General features: G+C 48.8%; 4 protein-coding genes across 10 annotated transcripts in view; 2 read left to right on the plus strand and 2 right to left on the minus strand.

The window, feature by feature from the left end:
• The window catches only part of LOC306820551 (SERTA domain-containing protein 2-like), a 10,188-nt gene extending 8,682 nt beyond the window's left edge, over nucleotides 1-1,506 (plus strand). For 2 of the 3 annotated variants that reach the window (XM_079338431.1, XM_079338430.1), the window contains exon 2: nucleotides 490-1,506. In XM_079338431.1, coding sequence (XP_079194557.1) covers nucleotides 494-1,393 — 900 coding nt within the window. In that variant the 5' untranslated portion in view covers nucleotides 490-493 and the 3' untranslated portion in view covers nucleotides 1,394-1,506. Of the gene's footprint in view, nucleotides 1-96; nucleotides 160-489 lie in introns of those variants that run through there. The other variant, XM_079338432.1, reaches the window with a different exon arrangement.
• Nucleotides 1,507-2,490: 984 nt separating this feature from the next.
• On the minus strand, nucleotides 2,491-12,217 carry aftpha (aftiphilin a). 4 transcript variants are annotated; one of them, XM_079338390.1, is made up of 10 exons: nucleotides 11,928-12,217; nucleotides 8,239-9,812; nucleotides 7,852-8,021; nucleotides 7,583-7,721; nucleotides 7,329-7,385; nucleotides 7,106-7,228; nucleotides 6,711-6,771; nucleotides 5,112-5,195; nucleotides 4,586-4,709; nucleotides 2,491-4,312 (listed from the first exon to the last, which is right to left on the minus strand). In XM_079338390.1, exons 2-10 carry the CDS (start codon nucleotides 9,790-9,792, stop codon nucleotides 4,171-4,173), a joined length of 2,454 nt encoding a protein of 817 aa, XP_079194516.1. In that variant the 5' UTR covers nucleotides 9,793-9,812; nucleotides 11,928-12,217; the 3' UTR covers nucleotides 2,491-4,170. The 4 variants fall into 4 exon arrangements, with proteins under 4 accessions (XP_079194516.1, XP_079194515.1, XP_079194518.1 ...); XM_079338389.1 differs by having other exon boundaries at nucleotides 6,711-6,774; XM_079338392.1 differs by lacking the exon at nucleotides 5,112-5,195.
• A 344-nt stretch (nucleotides 12,218-12,561) lies between these two features.
• The window catches only part of lgalsla (lectin, galactoside-binding-like a), a 12,207-nt gene continuing 2,268 nt past the window's right edge, over nucleotides 12,562-22,500 (minus strand). For both annotated transcript variants that reach the window (XM_079336083.1, XM_079336082.1), the window contains 3 exons: nucleotides 16,034-16,122; nucleotides 15,103-15,286; nucleotides 12,562-14,451 (listed from right to left, as the gene is read on the minus strand). In XM_079336083.1, the coding sequence (XP_079192209.1) occupies nucleotides 14,308-14,451; nucleotides 15,103-15,286; nucleotides 16,034-16,122 (417 nt within the window). In that variant the 3' untranslated portion in view covers nucleotides 12,562-14,307. The remainder of the gene's footprint in view (nucleotides 14,452-15,102; nucleotides 15,287-16,033; nucleotides 16,123-22,500) is intronic.
• Nucleotides 16,434-22,438, plus strand: LOC306818328 (E3 ubiquitin-protein ligase TRIM39-like). Its single transcript, XM_079335867.1, has 2 exons — nucleotides 16,434-16,743; nucleotides 19,939-22,438. Exon 2 carries the CDS (start codon nucleotides 19,941-19,943, stop codon nucleotides 21,579-21,581), a length of 1,641 nt encoding a protein of 546 aa, XP_079191993.1. The 5' UTR covers nucleotides 16,434-16,743; nucleotides 19,939-19,940; the 3' UTR covers nucleotides 21,582-22,438.

Consider the following 22,500-nt stretch of genomic DNA (forward strand, 5'->3'; position numbering starts at 1 on the left):
TGTGTGTGTGTGTGTGTGTGTGTGTGTGTGTGTGTGTGTGTGTGTGTGTGTGTGTGTGTGGTCTTTAGGGCAGAAGTCTGTTTCCTGTTTTGTTGCTCAGAAAGTCAGAAGGTGTCGTACGCCCACCCAATCAGCTGACAGCAGCTCACATGGCAGCAGGTCAGCTGATAGTAGACACACACACACACACACACACACACACACACACACACACACACACACACACACACACACACACTTCTCATCAGAGTTGGTGGGGAAGTTTGTGAGCTTCCAGGAAAGCGGTTTGACTTTCGGTTTCCAGTATTTCTCTCATTCATCTTTCAGCAGCATCTCCACCCCGGAACATGAATAACCCAGTGATCACCTACGATCAATCAGTTAAACACGGACCACGCTGCACGCCGCGCTGCACGCCGCGCTGCACGCCGCGCTGCGTGGTTTTGTCTCGTGTGACTTCATGTTTCCTTCATGTCTGTTTGTCCACAGATTTATGTTGGCGAACGGGCTGAAGAGGAAGCTGGACCACGATGGCGATGGTTTGGAGGAGGTCGTGCGTCCCGTGGCGTCCTTCACGCTGCAGCGTCAAACCGTCCTCAACATGTCGCTCATGAAGCTCTACGGCCCACAGCTCAGCGCCGACCTCCGCCTGCAGCGCCGCGTCCTCATCAACAACATCATCCACCGTATCCACGACGACCTCAGGCAGGAAGGAGGCTTGGGCGCTCTGTTCTACTGCGCTGCACCTCCTCTCGCCGCCGCCCCCCAGGACCACGACGGCCACCCGCAGGCTCCTCCTCCTCCTCCGCCGTCCTTCAGCATCCTCTCCTCGGCTCCGTCGGGTCTCACGGCGGGGGACTCGTGCCTAACGCCCGCCTCGCTGCTGGAGGACAACGTGTTCTTCACCCTCCCGCCCTCACAACTCCACCTGCAGCCCGAGACCCCGAGACCGCCGCTACCGCCTCCCTCGCCGCCATCACCCAAAGACAGCTTCTCCTCCGCCCTGGAGGAGATCGAGGAGCTTTGTCCCTCCTCCTCCAGGACGCCGTCGCCTCCTCCTGCCCGGGTCACGACTGACGTGGTCATGAAGGAGGAGGAGGGGCGGGACTCACCGGAGGGGGAGGACAGGTTAGCTCCTCCCCCTCCCACGCTGTCCTCCCCCGGCTCCTTCCTCACAGACTTTGCTCTGGACGACGTCCTCTTCACAGACAGTGACGCGTCCATGTACGACCTCCGACCCTGCCACTCGCCGCCGTCGGGAGCCCCGCCCTCTAAGATGGCCCCCGCTGTGATGTCTGGGTACGGCCCGGCGGTGGGCGGGGCTTCAAACCAGTCATTTAAAATGGACCTGAACGAGCTGGACCACATCATGGAGGTCCTGGTGGGCAGCTGAGAGGAAACCATGTGCAGAGTTTAAGACGAGTTCAGGCAACCAATGAGATCGTGTTAGCTCACATGATGTCACAGAGCAGCGCCTCGATTGGCTGAGAGGGTGCAGCACGTTCAAATGCAATAAATCCAAATTATGTAAACGTGTGAACGCCGTCCTGAACGCAGGAAGTCGTCCTCCTGAACGCAGGAAGTCGTCCTCCTGAACGCAGGAAGTCGTCATCCCGAACGCAGGAAGTCATCCTCCTGAACGCAGGAAGTCGTCGTCCTGAACGCAGGAAGTCATCCTCCCGAACGCAGGAAGTCGTCCTCCCGAACGCAGGAAGTCATCGTCCTGAACGCAGGAAGTCATCCTCCTGAACGCAGGAAGTCATCGTCCTGAACGCAGGAAGTCATCCTCCCGAACGCAGGAAGTCGTCGTCCCGAACGCAGGAAGTCGTCGTCCTGAACTCAGTGCCTTCTTCGACCACACGCTCCCGTCTGGCTGTGCCTCGACGCCGTTTAACCATGGAGGCGTTAAGACGGATCCTGCGGCGAGGAGGGATTCTAACGGAGAGCCTCGACCTGCTGCTTCAGGCGTCAGCGGCGCCCAGAACGCAGCGCAGAGTGAAAACGGAGCCGGAGGGACGCCGCTCAGCTGCAGAGGAGCACGTTTTCACCACGGATCATTAAAGGTCATTTTTCACTGCAGTTTGTCGACCCGTGACAGATCTCATGGAGACATTTGTCTCCCCCTGCTGGACGGACGAGGTAACTGCAGGCTGTCAGCAGGAGACGAGCTTCCTGTTTTATAGAAGCTACATGTTAAACTGAAGGTGACTCCGCCCCCTTTTCAGAGTTCTTCCAGCTACACTCTTTAGCTCCTCCCCCTCCAGCCGAGGTCGTGTCATTTGTTTGTTTTCTTCTGAAGAAGAACGATGTTAAATTCCTCCGTGCCCTCAGACGTTTGATTTTATACATTAAACTGAAATGTTCTCATGTTTGTTTGTTTGTTTGTTTGTTTGTTGTGTTTTCTGACGCCTGTCTCTGATTGGCCGGCTGTGGCTCAGTGGCGGTCGCTCAGCGTGCTGCGTACTCCTCAGAAAGAAACAGACCCAGGCAGAGAAGATAACTATTTTAATTTCTTGTGTACACTAAAAGTAAAATTTACACACGTATAGTCTCAAAAGAACCCGGGCATGCACGAGAACCTTTTGACAGGCTCTTCAAGTGATTCAGCTTTTTTCCATAGGAATTTCCCCGTACATTTTACAGCCCATAGTTTAACTGTACACAGTCTAAAGCCACAGTGAACTATGATTACATCCATCTCATCTTTACAATGTGCAAAATCCTCCTGGTAGACGGCGCTGACAGTAGTATGAGCAAAACAACCAAACGAATAAGAGGACGAACAACAGAGGAGAGCACTTCATATCAGGGACAAAGTCAACACACGAGGAAGCCGAAAATTGGTCCCTTATTTCCCTTCTGATGCGAGTCGACCTTCACTGCACAGAAACCTTCCTCCAGTTTCAGTGGTTTCAACAACATAATCAACAAACCAATAAAAAGTCCCGTTTCCCCCCCGACAGAGACGAGAGAGGGAACACACACACGAGGAGCCGGAGGATTCATGAAAGTCTTTAAAGGTCACATATCCTCCCCTCTGTTTCTGTGTCTGTAGCTTTAAATATGTAAATGAGCTGTGTCTGACCACGCCCCCTCTCTGGAAGGGCTCGGGTGTACTCGCTGCTTTCTGGCTCCATGTCCTATTGTTTACGGTGAGAAGGCAGACTCAGAGGGCAGAACAAACACCTAGCTGTGGGAGGGTCACCCACCTGGGGGAGGGGCTACTGCCCTTTGTGATGTCATGAAGGGGAGGGGCTACTGCCCTTTGTGACGTCATGAAGGGAAAATCACATTTTCTGAAAAGTGGAGCAGGCAGAAGACGGAGAGGATGGACTTTTCTCATGATTGGGGGGTTTGTAGACAGACATGTTAGAGGGACATGGAGCAGAGGATTCTGGGTAATATGTGACCTTTAAAGGTGGAAATAAAAGTGAAACCGATTCTCCAGCATTTGCTCAGCAGAGGTTTTTCCCCCCGAAGTGCCGAACAGAAATATAAGAGTGGACTGCAGCAGAGCAGAGGTTCTAAAACTAGAGTTAAATTAGGAGAGAACAGGAAGTCGGGTTAAAAGAGTAAAAACAAAGACGTTAAGACGCGGCGAGGAGACGAACATTCAGCGGGATTTTGCAGGCAGTTTGTGGTTTCAAGTCCATAAATATAGATTTATACTTTGATAGATTTATAGATGTATAGAAATGTTGTATTTAAACATATATACCACTTCAGTTTGATTCAAAGAGCTGCAAACAGCGTTTCCTTCACACAGACACGAACACACGCTCGCCACCGAGACGTCATCCCCAATTAAAACCAACGAAGAAGAAACGTTGAATCCCTGATTATATACACGATTATTCTTCTGGATACGAACGACGTCTGAAAACAAAAAAAAAAACTTCCTCTATAAATTAATCATGTGCACGCGGTCGTCCGAACGTCCCCGACGTCCCCCGCCGTGATAAATGCTTCGCTTTATTATTTTAAATAAGAAAAACACAAAATAAAACGCGCTAATTTAAAAGAAGAAAAAATGTACAAAGGGGAGGAGCTAAGCCGCAGCAAAAGAAAGAAAGTAAAAAAAAAAAAAAAAAAAAGATGGGGCGATCCAGTGGGCGGGGCCAAACAGTCAGGGGGAGGTGATGTCAGTAATAGATGGGGAGGGGCGGAGTTTCACTCCGGCGTGGCCGTGGAGCCGAGCGGCGTCAGCGTGGCGGGAAACATGAGCACTTTGGCCTGCATGAAGGAGAGGTCGGGCAGACCTGAGATCACCTTGGACGCCTCCTCGCTCAGATTCTCCTCTCTCCTCGGCTTCCTGTCCCGGCAAAATAAAAGCACGAGATGGAAAAAAAACAACATCAAAGCAGGAAGTGAAAGACCCGCAAAAATAAGAGACCTCTGCAATGTTTTGAATTTAGACTGCAGTACATGTTTTAAACACAAGGGGGTCAGATCTGTCCTCTACTGAACACCTAACTCTCTGTGCTACAAAAAAGGGGCGTGGCTTCTTGACGGCGTCTTCCTGTTCTCATCTCAACAACAAACAGGAAGCTCACACTCATCACGCCGCTCCTCTGTGACCACGTACCTGGTGGAGGTGCTCGTCTTCTCCATGGTGGACATCAGGCGGGCGAAGGCGTCGGCCACCCGGCTGCCGGAGGTCCCGGGGTCCAGCTTAGCCGTGGTCAGCTCGTACAGCTCGGGGTCGACGCCTACAGGAGGAGGAGCAATATGAAGTCAGCTGACTGTGAACTTTGGCGCCCTCTGTGGACAAATGGCGTCTTTGCTGATCTTGAAAGATGACTTTTTCATATAACCAGATTAAAGCCGTTAAAATAGCACGCCGCTCTGGAATCAATCACTGTTAAGGCGCCGTTTGAAACGTTTCCTGTGTGCAGAAATAATGCAGTTCTTTTCCTACATGGTGCCAGCGGGCTACCGGCTCGCTGTGGAACCAGGAGCACTGACTAGAAGCAAACGGCGGCGCCCACAGAAAGTGTGTAAATTGGGAGGTACTAGAGCGTCAACACTAAGCTTTAAAGAAGAAGGGATGAAAGGGTTAATCTGAAGGGGGGGGGGGGGGGCGACACGGGAGGAGGCTGGGAGCAGCTGACCTGGGATCGAGGTTGAGCTGGTGGAGCCTGAATCCTCCACAGGACCAAAGAAATCCAGGTTTAACAGAGAAGAGCCTCCGCTCGCTGCACAGCCAGGGGGGGCGATCGAGAGACAGAGAGAGAGAGAGAGAGAGAGAGAGAGAGAGAGAGAAGAGAGCGGAGACGTGCAGCAGTGTGAGTCATCAGCTACATGACCAACGTTAAGATTTAATAAGACGAGTTCATGCAGAGCAAAGCGGCCATTTTGAAAAATCCACCTTCCAAGGAGCCGTCTGTAACACAGCCCCCCCTAGTGTTTAAAATGAGTACTGCAGTCTAAACTCTACTCATCACAGAGAGCTGCCCCCTAGTGTTTAAAATGAGTACTGCAGTCTAAACTCTACTCATCACAGAGAGCTGCCCCCTAGTGTTTAAAATGAGTACTGCAGTCTAAACTCTACTCATCACAGAGAGCTGCCCCCTAGTGTTTAAAATGAGTACTGCAGTCTAAACTCTAATCATCACAGAGAGCTGCCCCCTAGTGTTTAAAATGAGTACTGCAGTCTAAACTCTAATCATCACAGAGCGCTGCCCCCTAGTGTTTAAAATGAGTACTGCAGTCTAAACTCTAATCATCACAGAGCGCTGCCCCCTAGTGTTTAAAATGAGTACTGCAGTCTAAACTCTAATCATCACAGAGAGCTGCCCCCTAGTGTTTAAAATGAGTACTGCAGTCTAAACTCTAATCATCACAGAGCTCTGCCCCCTAGTGTTTAAAATGAGTACTGCAGTCTAAACTCTAATCATCACTGAGAGCTGCCCCCTAGTGTTTAAAATGAGTACTGCAGTCTAAACTCTAATCATCACAGAGCGCTGCCCCCTAGTGTTTAAAATGAGTACTGCAGTCTAAACTCTAATCATCACTGAGAGCTGCCCCCTGGTGTTTAAAATGAGTACTGCAGTCTAAACTCTAATCATCACAGAGAGCTGCCCCCTAGTGTTTAAAATGAGTACTGCAGTCTAAACTCTAACCATCACAGAGAGCTGCCCCCTAGTGTTTAAAATGAGTACTGCAGTCTAAACTCTAACCATCACAGAGAGCTGCCCCCTAGTGTTTAAAATGAGTACTGCAGTCTAAACTCTAACCATCACAGAGAGCTGCCCCCTAGTGTTTAAAATGAGTACTGCAGTCTAAACTCTAATCATCACAGAGCTGCCCCCTAGTGTTTAAAATGAGTACTGCAGTCTAAACTCTAATCATCACAGAGCTGCCCCCTAGTGTTTAAAATGAGTACTGCAGTCTAAACTCTAATCATCACAGAGCTGCCCCCTAGTGTTTAAAATGAGTACTGCAGTCTAAACTCTAATCATCACAGAGAGCTGTCAGAAGTGTTTTAGATTATTTAGGCAGAATAACAAAAGTTAAAAAGTGGATTTTTCGTTTGAATAAGAAAAGTTTTTGTTTGAGTTATTTCATGTCATCGAGCTCTCCGGTGAGACTGACAGGAAGTGGTCGGTGACACTGAGCCTACGAGGTTAGTAAAAACATCCAGAAGAAAGAAACAGGAAGTGATCAGGTCGGAGGAGACGGAGGGATGGGGGCGAGGGGGCGTGGCCTACCGTCCAGAGGGTTAGTAAGGCCACTGCTGCTCCAGTCGAACTGGACGGGTGGGAGCGCCTCCTGCTGGGTGAGAGAGAGAGACTCAGTCAGTGATTAGAGCAGAAAGAAGCCGTCTGGAGTGAAAGTGCATCATTTCTTCCAAGACCCTCGTCCTCCTCGCTCCGTCTGATCGGGAAATAAACGAGCTCAAATTTAAAGCATGCAGTAAAAAAAAAAGTGACGGAGCGGTGTCGGCCATGTGGCGGCTGTTGTCATGGAGACAGGGTGGACGTGCAATAAACTCTCACTGCAACGCTCTGTGATCTGAGCAGCGCTTCAGAAATAAACCTGAAACTGATTTGACTTCCGTCTACAAAGTGGGCGTCGCCCTGCCGTGTCTGTGTGATGTGACCACCTGGACTGTGTCGGCCACACACGGACTTTTCTCGGGAGCAGCTGGAGGCGCCTGTGCTATCGAAGCGATCATCTCTGCTGCAGAGACGGGCTTCACGGGCTCTTTGGTGGGTTCCAGCATGCCCTGCACACACACACACACACACACACACACACGAACACACACACACGTCAGGTTTGAGTCTCAGCACGCCGACACGACGGACAGGAAGTTAGAGACTCACCAGGCTGGCGGCGTACATGGGCACGATGACCGGCTGCTTCTTCTGTCCTGTGAACAGCTGAGCACACAAACACGTCACAGGTCAGAACCTGCAGAGCTCACAGTGCATGAACTCTGCCAGCAGGGGGCGCTCAATACACAAACAGCGACAGGAGAGGGGAATCATGGGAGTTCTCTCTGCTCAGCCCCAGGAAATTATGACCTCGTGGTCAGAGGTCAAAGGTCATATCTTTAAAAACAACATGTTGGACTCACGATGTTCCGGGTGTCGATGCCCAGACAGCAGAGCAGCACTTTGTTGCAGTGGGAGCCCCCCCACTGGTATCTGAGGCCGAGCGCCTCGTGGATGTCCTGGAGCTGCATCCACACGCTGCCGCCGCCGCCACGCACACACCTGCCGCCAAACAGGACAGGCAGAGACAGTGAGAGAGCAGCGAAGAACAAAGAGAACCCCACAGTGGCAAACACACGCCAACACTCAGAGAGGGCGCCGCCGAGTCGTGTTTGAACCCTCAGAGACTCACCTGGCGCCCGGCGATGTCTCCTCCTGGGCTCTCGGCTCGGGTTTCTCCTCTGAAGGTTCCAGCAGGTTCCTCAGGGTGGACACCTCCCCGTCCTCCACGGCGGGCGCGGCGGCGGCGGCCTGAGGGAAGCTGCTCTGAAACAGCTTCTCCAGACGACTCGAGAGCAGCGCCTGCAGAGAGACGAGACGATCAAACACTCCGGACTTCCTGTCAGGCGGCGCTCGACCTTCAGGAGGCTCCCTGCGTGTGTGTGTGTGTGTGTGTGTGTGTGTGTGTGTGTGTGTGTGTGTGTGTGTGTGTGTGTGTGTGTGTGTGTGTGTGCGTGTGCAGTGACTCTGCATGCATGTGATTTCCCAGTGTGACCCGTTTATTTCCCAGCATGCTCACCGCCTGTCCGTCTGTCCTGCTGGCTTCCTCGCTGACTGCAGGAGCGTGGCTTTCATGCCACTCCTCCTCCTCCTCCTCCTCCTCCTTCTTCTCCTCCTGCTCCTCCTCTCTGCTGTCTGCAGGAGGAGCGGCACTCGGCTCTGTGCTGAACGCCGCCCAGGACTCCTCCCCCTCCCCCTGCTGCTCCGGGAAGGCGCTCCAGCCGGCGTCCCCCCCGTCCTCTGCAGCCGAGCTGAAATTTCCAAAACTGTCGCTGACGGGGAAGTCTGCAAACTCTCCCCCCTCCTCCTCCCCCTCCTCCTCCTCCTCCTCCGCCTCCTTCCCACCCGTGTGGAATTTCGGGGAGTCGAAGTCGGCAAAGTCGTCCTCGGCGTCTGCAGCTTCCTGTGCGTGGGCGCACGACTTCCTCTGCTCCTGCTGGACGTCCAGCTGCTCAAAGTCTGCAAAGCCCGGACCGCTGAACGAGCCAGCATCTCCGAAATCCCCAAAGTCCTCGTCCATGTCGTCCTCGGCCAGCTGGCTGTGGTCCGCAGGCGTGGCCGTCTCGCCTTGAGGGAGCGGCGAGGGCACAGAGCCCGTCGTGCTCATGTCTCCGTACTCCTCCAGAGCGTCCATAGACAGCGGCCGTCCAAAGGACGTCTCCGTCTCCGTTTCTGTTTCGGTTTCATTCCCGGAGCCCTTCCAGTCCGGCTGCCCCGCCTCGCCGTCTGCGGCGCCGTCCACCGAGAGCTCGGTGTGGTCCGCTACATCCGGGCCGTTCAGCGCGAGCGCCGTGTGAGTGCAAACGGCCTCCGAGGCCACGTCAGCGTCTGTGTGCGAGCCCCGGTCCGTGTTGGGTCCAGTTCTGTTTATGTCCCTGACGTCGTCCTCTGAGGACGTTCCCTGTCTGAGAGGACAGTGTCCCTCCAGCGGCTCACGGCCCTCCGGGGGGGCGTCCAAGTCCGCGCTCGCCGTCTGGCTGAGTTCTACTTCAGCGTTTGAAAAAGCAGCAAAGTCTGCAAAATCGTCCTCTGGGCTCTCGACGGGGACGCTGCCGTTGTCCCCCGTGGACGGTGCAGTTATGAGAGAGTGGACAGACCTCTGTGAGGAGGGACTTCCCTGAACGTCCAGGGAGGCAAACCCGTTTGTTAGCACCTCTGTGCCGCCGCCGTTGCAGTCGGCGGGCTCGCCGCCAGCCGTCTCGCTCAGCGCCAGATCCAGAGAGCTGGAGAGGACTTTTTTAATCTCAGTTCTTTCTGAGGGACAGCTGTCCAGGAGGCCCGACGGCACCACGCCATTCGCCTTGGACAGGTCCATACTGGGGCCGTGGGTGCCGTTGGAGGAGCTGTGGCTGAACGCCACCACGCCTCTGTTGTTGAGGAGCTCGGGCGGCGAGGTGGCGTTCAGAGCCTGCGTCTGGTTGAAGGTCGTCGGGGTGTCGAACTCCGTGAAGCTGACGCTGCTCGGGACGCCCGAGAAGGTGCCGAAGTCCCCGAAGTCGCTTTCCTCATCGTCTGCGCCGTCCTCCATCGGGGGCGGAGAGGACGAGTACATGCGGACGACGTCTGGTTCCATGGTGACCGACCTGCCTACACCTGAGAGAGCAAACACATGATCAGACAGGAGACGGACAAAAGACAGCGTCCTCGTCTTCTCAGTGAGGGACGACGCGTCCTCCGGTGTGACCTGAGAGGAAGAAGCTTCTATGAACCCACTGACAGCCGTTGGATCAAATCCGCCCCGTTACGTAACACCGACGAGGAAGAGGAAGAGGAAGAGGAAGTACGAAACAGGAAGTCATTCAGTTCTCTGAGGTTCAGCAGAGTCTGGACCTCTGACCTTTGACCTCCTGCAGAGCCAACAGAACAGTTCCTCAGGAGACACTTACTGTTAAAAGCAGAGGACAGTTCATGTGATACATTGTGATAAAAAGGTGTACTGTCCCTTTAAGACTCTTATTTATTGATTAGTAATTAATTATAACTTTGAATCAGACACTTTTCCCTTTTTTTTTTACAACGTTTCTGAAGTGACCTTTTGTTGAACTGTGGAGCCTGAGCTGGCGACAGACAGTTCAAACCACTTCACAGCTGGTTTCTCTTCTCCAGGCTCAAACTGTCTCAGGGAGTTAATCAGAGCTGCTCTTATTGGTGCTCAGGGACCAATTAGATTCATGCGTGTGGTTTGAAATCAAATGACAGAGTCGCTAAGAAGAGACGGATCAGCGTCGACCTGACAGTGACGGAGACGAGTTAACCCGAGGAACATTCAAGAGAAGTTACACACACACACACACACACGTCAGCCGTCTGACACATCGATTCACTCACTCTTCACTTCAGGTGATGGAGGGTGACGCGAGGGCGCCGCGAGGGCGATAAGAGGGCGATAAGAGGGCGACCTCCTGTCTGGGAAAATGACGTCAAGCAGAAGTTAAAATCCTGCAGTTCCAAATCTCTCCGGACTGTTGAGCTCAAAGCTGTGATATGAAAATCACGCCTCCATGAGACGCTTCACTCCTCGCTCAAACACAACGCCGGGTGGAGTCTGAAACCTGTGTTTGCACTGTCGCCCTTATCTCCCTGAATACCTGCGAGCAGGTAGGCTCCACCCGAGCGTGGCGTCCGTGGACGTGTAAGTCCAGAAAGACCAGTTCACTGTGGTGAAGAGAAGCGGGGCGCCACGCGTGCCACACCAACACTGCTGGTGAACATTAAATATAGAAACATTTAGTCATATCTGCGATTACATCAGCTGATCGTGACTTTGGTCAGTATCAGCTGATTGAGTTTGTGGACACTTTGGGGTGAAGCGTCTCGCTGACGGACACGTGGACTCGTTTAAAGAGTGACAGGTCGGTTAGAAGTTGGGATAAATGAAATCTCTCCGTCCAATCAGAGCAGAGCCCTTCAGGTTACTTTAGGTCATCGCTGTAGCTGAATGATGGTCCAGGTTTGAGTTTTCACCTCTTTAAGTGTCGGACTTAGAGTTACTCTGTGTGTGTGTGTGTGTGTGTGTGTGTCTGTACAGTTTTTATAAGCTATAAACTGAATTATTTAACGACAGGAGCTAACATTAGCATTATTAATGTTAATCAGTTTAATGATCCTCTTCTGTCAGCTGTTTGAACCTTTAACTCTGCTGTGCTGGTTTCAGTATTTTACAGAGTTTCACACCTTTTAGCTCACCTGTCAGACGCTGATGATGCTAAATGGAAGCTAGGAGGCTAAAGTAGCTAATCGTCTAACTTAGCAGGTTAAAACTGAACAGCTCATTTACAGCAGATCAGAACCCGACCTGCCTGCCTGTTAATGTGACTTGATGCTAACAGCTGAGTTAGTCTCTCAGGCCGACAGCAGGTGACACAGAAGCTAACTCGGCTAGCTTGGTTAGCTCGTGTGGGGAAGCTAAAAGCAGAGCTAAATTAGCCGTGTTATCTGGTATTTTAATGTCACACTGAGGAGTCGTCTTTATTCCCTTTCAGCTCTCTTTTGTGTTCATTTCGGGTCGATTCAGGTCACTAAAGCGACACCATCAGATACGAGTGAGTGAGGAGTGAACTAGCTGAGCTAACTACGCAGCTAGCTAACGTCAACAACAAGCAGCTTCCCCTTTAGCTTTTAGCATTAGCATTCACTCCTTCAGAACATCCCCGCGGCTCGCGCTCACAGCACGTGTCTTTAACGAGCTCGAGGGACAGGTGAGCTCACCGTGAGACGTTGTCCAGATGGTTCCATGACTCGGTTGAAGGCTGGTTCTGGAGCCCGGTCTGGAGGTGTAGTCAGCCGGCTGCTGCTGCCTCAACGTCTCCCAGCATGCACCGCGGCGGCAGGTCGGCTGGTTGCTCCCAAACTTTCCATGTTAACAGGTACACCTGTTCACACCGGTTTACCAGAGGAGGAGGATGCTTTGTTAATTATCAGAAAATTAAAAGGACAAATCAAAGACATCGTCGGAACACTTCAAAGGAAAAAGAGAGACTTTTAATTGGGTCCCTCGGCTTCTGTTAAAGTTTAGTTAAAACATGAGATCCATGTTGACCCCTGTGGTCTAAATGAAACTTCTGAGCTTTGGTCCAAATATAACATGACAAAGGAGGTTTGTGACCCTGTAGAAACCAGCTCTCTCAGAATGCTTTTGTGTCTCTTTAAATGCAATTAAGCCCCGCCCCCCTGAGTTTTCCCATGTATATGTATATATATATATATACATCTGTAGAGAGAATAAAAATGGCGGACCTGCTCCAAAGTTTAGCTCTAGTCTGGAGGTGGAGTCCATGGGTGGATATACCAGGGAGGGGGAGGGGCTTGTTTTACCAGAATCCAACTTGTGATGTCACAAACTCAGAACATTTTAAACGGAGCATTTCTCTCTGTGTGGTCAGACTTCTGTAGACCACAAACAAAAGGACTGGATGGATTTATTTCACATTTTGCGGGTTGATAGACGCTCAGGTTACCCAAAGAGAAGTTCAAAAACACAGTTAAGGTGGATTTTTCAGAATATGTCCCCTTTAAGTCTGACCGATACACAGATGCTGACAGGAAGTGACCAGAGGAGCTGACAGGAAGTGACCAGAGGCAGTGCACAACATCGTCTGCTGTTCAAGAGAGTTTCTAATCAGCATCAGAACCATCCTGAATGTCGTCATGAAGGTCGGAGGTGTTCATAAAAGGGCCGGGTCTTTAGCTTTCTCTTAAATGGCCTATGTGTCCCTTCAGGCTCCCCGTAGATAGTGGTTCTCAGTGGCCTCCTGATGACATCACACATTGACCTTTGTTACCGTTCCTTTGAGCTGTTTGATGTCAGTTTGGGATGACTAACCACTTCCTGTTTTGTGCGTCATGTCCTGTTCCTCTCCCTACCAGAAGGGCCTTAACATATATCAAAAGTAAAGCATACAGGAAGTAAAATATTCTCAGCTGAAGAAAGGACAAACATTCAAAATAAAAGCCTGACTAGTTTTATTTTTAAAGCGAAATATAGGAATTTCAAACATGTGATTAAAAAAAAATGTTTTACAGCCCTTGAAAAGATCAAATATATACAGAGGATGTACTTGTGGTTTCTTTACAGGTTAAAGGTCGGAGCAGTTCACTGAAAAGCCTTCATGTGGTGATCCAAAGACAAACTGTGAACCAAATGTCTGGATTAGCTCATTAATACCTCAAACGTAAGATTATAAAACTGACATCCATCAACTTCAGTTAGAAACATATAATACAGCATCATATAACAGAAGGCCCGACCCATCTGATAATTAGTGCTGAGAAAAATTCTATACCGTTATATCGGCCGATACCTTCGCCTGTAGAGACAGATTTAGATTTCTTTGATAAGCTAATATCGGCTGATATCATTGGCTGGTCGATTAATCGGCTCTTGTATGAACATAATTACAGAAAGGTGAAGCAGAGACAGTATTGGCGCTGCACTTGAAACATAAACACGAGGACGAGCAGAGGTAAAATACTTCCTGAGAGTTTTTGTCAGCTGCCAAAACTTCAAAAATAACAGCAACATGAAGACCTGATTTAACATCACAGCAACAGAAACAGAAGTCAAAGCACGATGAGATAGACTCTGTTCACACAGCACGGATACAAAGGCAGCGTTTCAGAACCTGAATGTGCAGGCCAAGTGTTCCCTCTCTTACTCTCATGGCGGCTTTGGGTTAAAGTCGACCGACTCTGCTGAAGTCACATGAACATCAGGAGGTGAACGTATGTTGGAGTAATCCCAGGATGAGTCTGCAGAGGGCGCTAACGGCTTGTTCTGTATGAAACTAAGACTTTCAGCAGACGGCTTCAAGCCTCTATGTGAGCTGCTGAAACCTCTTACATAGACTCTCTTCTCCCAGACCTGGAGAGCAGTGCTCCCCTGGAAGCCCTGCAGCGTTCTGCCATCTCTCTTCCAGAGACAATCAGCAGAACATAGGCACATAGGAACAGGGGGCCTTAAATAGACGGCAGCATCAAACCTGAAAGGAGGATTTTTACTGCAGAGCTGGAGACAGACAACATGAAAGGTGAAGACGAGGAGGGTGGGACAGCTTGAGAAGTTAGAAGTCTTGTATGGGTGGAAACCTCTTCAGGCCAGTTTGGTGATGGTGAGGCTGCCTTTGATCCACAACGTGTCGATTTCTTCGAGTGACGTCAGTCTGTGGGAAAAATCAAATAACTTCTGTCCGTCCACGAAGACCCGAAACCGACCGTGTTCACAGTGAAGCTCCATCTGAGAGGAGAGACGGGACACAGGGAGAGGTTTACATGTTGAACATCCCACAGACTCCTGACCTTTAAAACCTACGTTCATATTAGCACCAAGTGGTCCGGTATGGATCAGTACAGTTTGATACGGTTTGGTTCGGTAAAGCTTGATCCTGTTCGTGTGTAAGCTGGACGCCGTCAGCTACGTAATAGCGTCCCATCATAGCAGCTAATCGCTAACAGCTAACCCGCAAATAAATTCAACAAGGGGGAAAAATATGACACAGTAAATAAAACCAACGATGGAAGACATCCAGCAGTTCATCTACTTTGTTATTTGGCTTATTGGCAGGACGGTACGGGTCGGTACTTTGGGGATCTTCCCCGCCTTTAGTCGATGGAAATGCTGCAAAATGTGTGCTGTACCGAGGCGAACCGAACCAAACTGACCCGCTTGGTGGAAACGGGGCTTTAGTTTATACTCGGGATCATGAAATCAGCTCCTGGTTCATCAAGAAAAACTGTTTCTGACCCGCTTCAAACTTTGTCCACAGGGGGCGCCAAATCCCACACCAACTGAAAGATTCTCACATATGCTTTATATTTAAAGGAGCATCATCCTGCAGGTGTTCAGACATCAGAAGGGGCGGTCAGGTGTGTGGACAGACTGCTCTACCTTGAAGGGCTGGTCTTTGATGAAGGGGAAGTAGGGCACAGCTCTGTCAATGTCTCCCCACGATCCACTCACACAGGCTCTTCTCAGGACTTGCCGGTCCCTGAAGCGCACACAGAGCTCCAGGGCCACATCGGGCGGAGGCTCCCCGCCTGTGCCACGCCCACACGTCAGCGCTACATAGAACCTGAAGGAGGAACAAAGACCGGCAGAGACCATGACAACCCTCATTGAGTAATCAATCGATTAAAAATAAACATATTTTAATGCTCAACGTTTGTCTAAATTTTTTTTTAAAGCTTTCAGATAAATGTAGCCGTAGATAAAGTACATTAAGTTAATTAAAGGAGCAACACGTAACTCTGCCCCCTAGTGTTTAAAATGTGTACTGCAGTCTAAATTCTAAACATTACAGAGAGCTGCCCCCCCCCCCTCCTCTCACACAGGTCACCATGTGGTGGACACTGTAGCTTCAGTGTTTAGCCAGCTCTGTAAATCTTACATACTGGCTGCTGCATTGTTGTCAGAGAAGGCAGCACTTCAACATAGCATGTTTCCTTCATGTCTGATTACAGAGGAAGTCAAACTTCCTGTCAGACAGGAAGTCGAACTTCCTGTGAGACAGGAAGTCAAACTTCCTGTGAGACAGGAAGTCGAACTTCCTGTATGCACCTGTGTGTTGATCAGACTTAAAGCTGTTTGTTTGCACCACTTGACGTTGTTTCCTACATCTCTATCATCAGACTATTAAAGCCTCAAATTTGCAGTACAAACGTTTTTATTATTTAATTATACTTACAGTAACTTTCCAACACTGGAGGAACGCAAAATAAAAAAATAAAGGAAAGATTAGAGACTTTTTTATCGATCCTGAGCGGAGGAGGAAAGATTTCAACATTACAGAAAACTCAGTGAAACAGGAAGTTGTTTTCACCTGTCAGGACGGGGGGCGACGACGCCCACCAGCACCACCTTCTTCCCCGGTGACATCCCACCGCTGATGTGACCTCTGAAGGGAACAGCCTACACACACACAAAAACGTGATTGAATATATTTTGTCTGGTCAATGAGGGCCACCGCTTGGACTTCAGAGAAAAACTTTCCAGACATTCACAAACAATGCAGAATCAAAAACACCCAACAAAAGAAATGACGATGAAAAAAGATGAACAACTAAAGGGATTAAATTGATTGGATGGAGATCATTTACTTCCTGTCCTTTTAAATCATCAGAGATCTAACGAGGTGGGGCACCGGTGGACGAGTGGTTTGTTCACATGCCCTATGTACGGAGGCTGTGGTCCTCCAGGGTTTAGTGTTGAACTTATTGTGTGTGCGTGTGTTTGGTGTGCTCAGCCAAGCACCGACCTCTCCTGAAACATGTGACTGTAATCGATGTATGAAGTCAAAGCAGCTATTTCACAACAGCCCTGTGACTCAGAGGGAAGAAACCAGTTGCAGGAAGAGGCGGAGCTACAGGTGAGGGAGGAGAGCTTCAGTGTCACTCTGAAGAAACGAAACTTAAAGTCTGTCAGGGTGTCGACCACACAGCCGTCCAGAAAGGTCTCCGTTTGTCTTCAAACAAATTAAAGTGATTTCATCTGATCTTTGTCAACGACACAGCAGAGTCTCTGCAAACACTGGTGAGTACAGCTGATCATGTTTACACTCTGAACAACCAGGATTTACACTCAAGTGTGTGTGTGTGTGTGTGTGTGTGTGTGTGTGTGTGTGTTTCTCTCATTTGGACTTTTTTTTTTCTAACTTCCTGGTATCGTTGTTCTCTGATCTCTGATTTGTCCTGCTGCCAAACTGAATTCTATTTCCTCTGGCTGTTTCACAATAAAAGCCTCAACATGGCGAAACCACAATGAGGCTTTTAATTTGAAGAAAGCAGAGAAGGAAGTGAAATTTGTTTTCATTCAAGTCAGAAAAGATTTGAATGCAGTAAAATGCTGCACTGAAGGGGGCGCAGTGTATAGAGGCTATACTCTCTCTCTCCCCGACTTCCACATCTATCCACTGTCCTCCCTCTATAATAAAGGAAAAAATGCCCAAAAATAAATGTTAAAAATAATAATAATTCTGCACTAAACCAGTAAAGGTCAAAATCAGCTCTTTCCCCAGCAGAGGGCGCTCTAGCTATACAATGCAGCAACATTGGTCTTTGTTGTTCTCAGATCTGCTCTGGCAAAGTTAAAAACTGCACGTTCATTCAAGATTACTTTGCCAAAGGGGTCGCCGGTGGCGCAGCGGCAGTGCGCGCAATCCCATGTATTGAGGCTATAGTCCTCGCGCGGGCGGCCCGGGTTCGCGTCCGACCTGTGGCCCATTTCCCGCATGTCTCTCCCCACTCTCTCTCCCTGATTTCCGACTCTATCCACTTTCCTCCCTCTATAATAAAGGCATAAAAGGCCCAAAATAAATCTTAAAAAAAAAAAGGTTTACTTAAAGATTACTTTGCCAAATACTCCAAAAAAATAATTAAATCTGTCCCAACTGGACACTAGGAGTTGGACAAAATATGGAATCAAAGATATATCTATGTCCTCATTTGTGCAATAAAAAAAAATACAGCTTCCTTTAATAAGTATCAGCAATGAATATACTGTGTTTTGCACACACTGTAACTGTTGACAATGGTGGAAATGTCAACTTACAAAGCCATGTTTAAACAGGCGAACACCAACGGGGGTTCAGGCTGGATGTAGAACTGATACGATTTACTTGAACTCCGCTGATAACCAGCTTAAGCCAGCTCCTCAGGGGGAAAACTTTTACAACAGTGAACACATCACTGGTCCAAATCTATAGACATTTCAATCATGATGAAAACACCCTGACTATGAGTCACACAAAAGTTTAATTTAAAGAGCAGTTGTTTGTGGTTACTGCTGAATTTTAATTGTGACATCAGCTGGCTGCAAGGGTTGTGTGTTCGGATTTCACGCCTTCCAGTTATTACCTACGGGTTATTAACTGTTAATAATGATAGAATTTATTTAATTAATTTGAGACTCATATTGTAATATTTGGTTCTCTGATATCAGAGTGGTGCCCCTTAACTCATTTTAATAATATTGTTGATTTATATTTATAATTGAGTAAAGATAAGTATCAATGTTAATTTGATAACCAAATTTTACTCTATAAAACTCAACATCAATGTTGACTGCATATGAGCTCTGCAAAACCTGATCAAACATAATTGGTTCCCCGTGTGAGGCTCTTACACCAACATTATGGTGCCCCGTGTGAGGCTCTTACACCAACATTATGGTGGCCCGTGTGAGGCTCTTACACCAACATTATGGTGCCCCGTGTGAGGCTCTTACAACAACATTATGGTGCCCCGTGTGAGGCTCTTACACCAACATTATGGTGCCCCGTGTGAGGCTCTTACACCAACATTATGGTGCCCCGTGTGAGGCTCTTACAACAACATTATGGTGCCCCGTGTGAGGCTCTTACACCAACATTATGGTGGCCCGTGTGAGGCTCTTACAACAACATTATGGTGCCCCGTGTGAGGCTCTTACAACAACATTATGGTGCCCCGTGTGAGGCTCTTACACCAACATTATGGTGCCCCGTGTGAGGCTCTTACACCAACATTATGGTGCCCCGTGTGAGGCTCTTACAACAACATTATGGTGCCCCGTGTGAGGCTCTTACACCAACATTATGGTGGCCCGTGTGAGGCTCTTACACCAACATTATGGTGCCCCGTGTGAGGCTCTTACACCAACATTATGATGCCCCGTGTGAGGCTCTTACAACAACATTATGGTGTCCCGTGTTAGGCTCTTACACCAACATTATGGTGGCCCGTGTGAGGCTCTTACACCAACATTATGGTGCCCCGTGTGAGGCTCTTACACCAACATTATGGTGCCCCGTGTGAGGCTCTTACACCAACATTATGATGCCCCGTGTGAGGCTCTTACACCAACATTATGATGCCCCGTGTGAGGCTCTTACAACAACATTATGGTGTCCCGTGTTAGGCTCTTACACCAACATTATGGTGGCCCGTGTGAGGCTCTTACACCAACATTATGGTGCCCCGTGTGAGGCTCTTACACCAACATTATGGTGGCCCGTGTGAGGCTCTTACACCAACATTATGGTGCCCCGTGTGAGGCTCTTACACCAACATTATGATGCCCCGTGTGAGGCTCTTACAACAACATTATGGTGTCCCGTGTTAGGCTCTTACACCAACATTATGGTGGCCCGTGTGAGGCTCTTACACCAACATTATGATGCCCCGTGTGAGGCTCTTACAACAACATTATGGTGGCCCGTGTGAGGCTCTTACACCAACATTATGGTGCCCCGTGTGAGGCTCTTACACCAACATTATGGTGCCCCGTGTGAGGCTCTTACACCAACATGATGGTGCCCCGTGTGAGGCTCATACACCAACATTATGGTGCCCCGTGTGAGGCTCTTAATAAAGCAGCTTTGTTGCATTGTTTAATCCTTAAAGGGATTCTTCAGAAGAAAATGCTGTTCTTTGGGGAGATTACATTTCTGTTTGTTTTTGCAAAGCTGATATAAAGTTGTGTGTTAGTTTAATATTTTTAGCAACAAGTTAGCCATCTGTCCAGTGGAGTGTAGCCTCATGTTTGTTGCATGGCCAGCTGTCGAAGAGGCGTGACTTCCCCCTATCATTAGAGACCTGAGTTGTTGAGTTGCTCTTGCCCATCTTCCAGGATAGACTGCAGTAATAAGCTACAACAAGAAACTGTTCCTGATCTGACGTATTGCTCTGCAAAATCCCAACAACATCATGTAAATTAATACAATATTTCTCTTTCTGTCTCTGTGTGTAGATATGGCTGCTGCAAACTATCATCAGTCTGAGGATCAGTTTCTCTGCTCCATCTGTCTGGATGTGTTCAATGATCCTGTCACCATACCATGTGGACACAACTTCTGCAAAACCTGCATCACCAAACACTGGAACACCAGCGACCAGTACAGCTGTCCAATCTGTAATGAAGCTTTTATTAAAAGACCTAAACTGAGGGTCAACACTTTTATCTCTGAGATGGTCGGTCAATTCAGAGACAAAGATCAGCAGGAAGCCAGCAGCAGCAGCTCAGAGCTACAAGAGTCCAAAGCAGTAGAAGTCCTCTGTGACGGCTGCACTGGAACCAAACTGAAGGCCCTGAAGTCCTGCTTAGACTGTCTGGTCTCCTACTGTGACACTCACCTGGAGCCTCATCTGACAGCTCCACGTCTGAAAAGACACCAGCTGATCGACCCTGTGGAGAACCTGGAGGACAGGATGTGCACCAAGCACGATAAACCTCTGGAGCTGTTCTGTAAGACCGATCAGACCTGTGTCTGCATGCTCTGCTCTGTTTTAGAACACAAGACACACGAGTTTGTTCCTCTGAAAGAAGAATATGAAGAAAAGAAGGCAGAGCTGCAGGAGACAGAGGCTGACATTCAGCAGATGATCCAGAAAAGACGAGTGAAGATTCAGGAGATCAAACACTCAGTGGACCTCAGTAAGGACGATGCAGACAGAGAGATGGCAGAAGGTGTTCGAGTCTTCACCGCTCTGAAGGAGTCTGTTGAGAGAGGCCAGGCCGAGTTCATCCACACGATGGAAAAGAAGCTGAAAACAACAGAGAAACAGGCCGACGCTTTCATCAAAGAGCTGGAGCAGGAAATCTGTGAGCTGATGAAGAGGAGCACTGATGTGCAGCAGCTCTCACGCTCTGAAGACCACCTCCATCTAATCCAGACAGTCCAGTCTGTTAACTCTGCTCCACCCACCAAAGACTGGACAGAGGTTCATGTCTATCAACCACTTTATGAGGGGACTGTGAGGAAAGCTGTGGCTCAGCTGGAGGAGACTCTCAGTGAAGAGATGAAGAAGTTGGATCAAGCTGAGCTGAAGAGAGTCCAGCAGTATGATGTGGATGTAACTCTTGATCCTGATACAGCTCATCCTCAACTCATCCTGTCTGATGATGGGAAACAAGTTCATCTTGGTGATGTGAGGAAGAATCTACCCGACAACCCACAGAGATTCTCTTTTTGTGTTTGTGTTTTAGGAAAGCAGAGTTTCTCTTCAGGCAGATTTTACTTTGAGGTTCAGGTTAAAGGAAAGACTAAGTGGGTTTTAGGAGTGGTCAGAGAGTCCATCAACCGGAAGGGAGAAATCACAGTGAGTCCTGAGGATGGTTTTTGGTCTATAAGTTTGAGAAATGGAAATGAGTACAGAGCCTGTGCTGGCCCTGCAGTCCTTCTGTCTCTGAAGAGTCCTCCTGAGAAGGTGGGGGTGTTTGTGGATTATGAGGAGGGTCTGGTCTCCTTTTATGACGTGGACTCTGCAGCTCTGATCTACTCCTTTACAGACTGCTCCTTCACGGAGAAACTCTTCCCCCTCTTCAGTCCTGGTCTTAATGAAGGAGGTAAAAACTCTGCCCCTCTGATCATCTGTCCTGTCACAGTGAAATAATCAAAGACTTCATGTATTGATTCTCCTCTGAGTTCAAACCATCCTATTTAGTGACATCACTGTATATTTGACGTGTTTGACAGAATCAGATCATCGTGTTCGTTGATTGACTTTATAGTTCAGAAGTTCGTCCTCGTAAATACAGCAGGTAACAAACTGTTCTGATTGGCTCATCATGGAGACGCATCATTTATGTTTATTTTAACCCTTTAAAGACGGAGAGGAACAAACTGCAGGAGAGAATAATTCAATAAGTTTATATTTGTGTGAAATGTCTTTAGTGTCTCTGAGACCAAGTTCAGCAGAACGTATGATAGTGTTGATAACAAGTCCAAGAAATCTGTAAATATGGGATTCTGAAACTAAGACTTGTTGTTGGAGACCTGGTCTGAGTAAGTCCTGATTGACCCGTCTCACTGATGGTCACTTTATACTGGTTTGTTCTGGACAAATCAAACAGCCCGTCTTTATACTGGTATCCATGTGTCTCAATGAGGGAGCGTGTTGGTTTCCAGCCGGGAGGAGTCCTGAGTCTGGGAGGACGGGTAAGAAGACATGCTTTGTAAGTTTATATTGTATTTGGGATTTTGGTTCAGGAACTGATGTTTTTATTTGTGTTTTAGGGAGTCGGGCAGATTTCCCTCTGCTGCTTTCACTGTGTGGGTTTAGTTTTGGTGTTGATGTTGTTTTGGGGTTAAAGTTTGTTTTGTTTCTAGTCCTTTTCTTTGTTTTTGTTTGTCGTTCCTGCCACTTCCTCCGTGCAGCTCCCGACAATCATTGAGCCAGCTGTTGTTGTGGCGACTCAGGGATTTTATGTCATGTTCAATAAACGTTTGGCACCTTTCTTTTCTATCTAATTTTGTGTCCATTTCCTTTTTGTTTGGTCATTGATTTGATTTGATCTCTGTAGTAACCTGAT

The sequence above is a fragment of the Symphodus melops genome, assembly GCF_947650265.1.
Source record: "Symphodus melops genome assembly, chromosome: 2".
In the NCBI taxonomy this organism is placed as follows: Eukaryota; Metazoa; Chordata; class Actinopteri; order Labriformes; family Labridae; genus Symphodus; species Symphodus melops.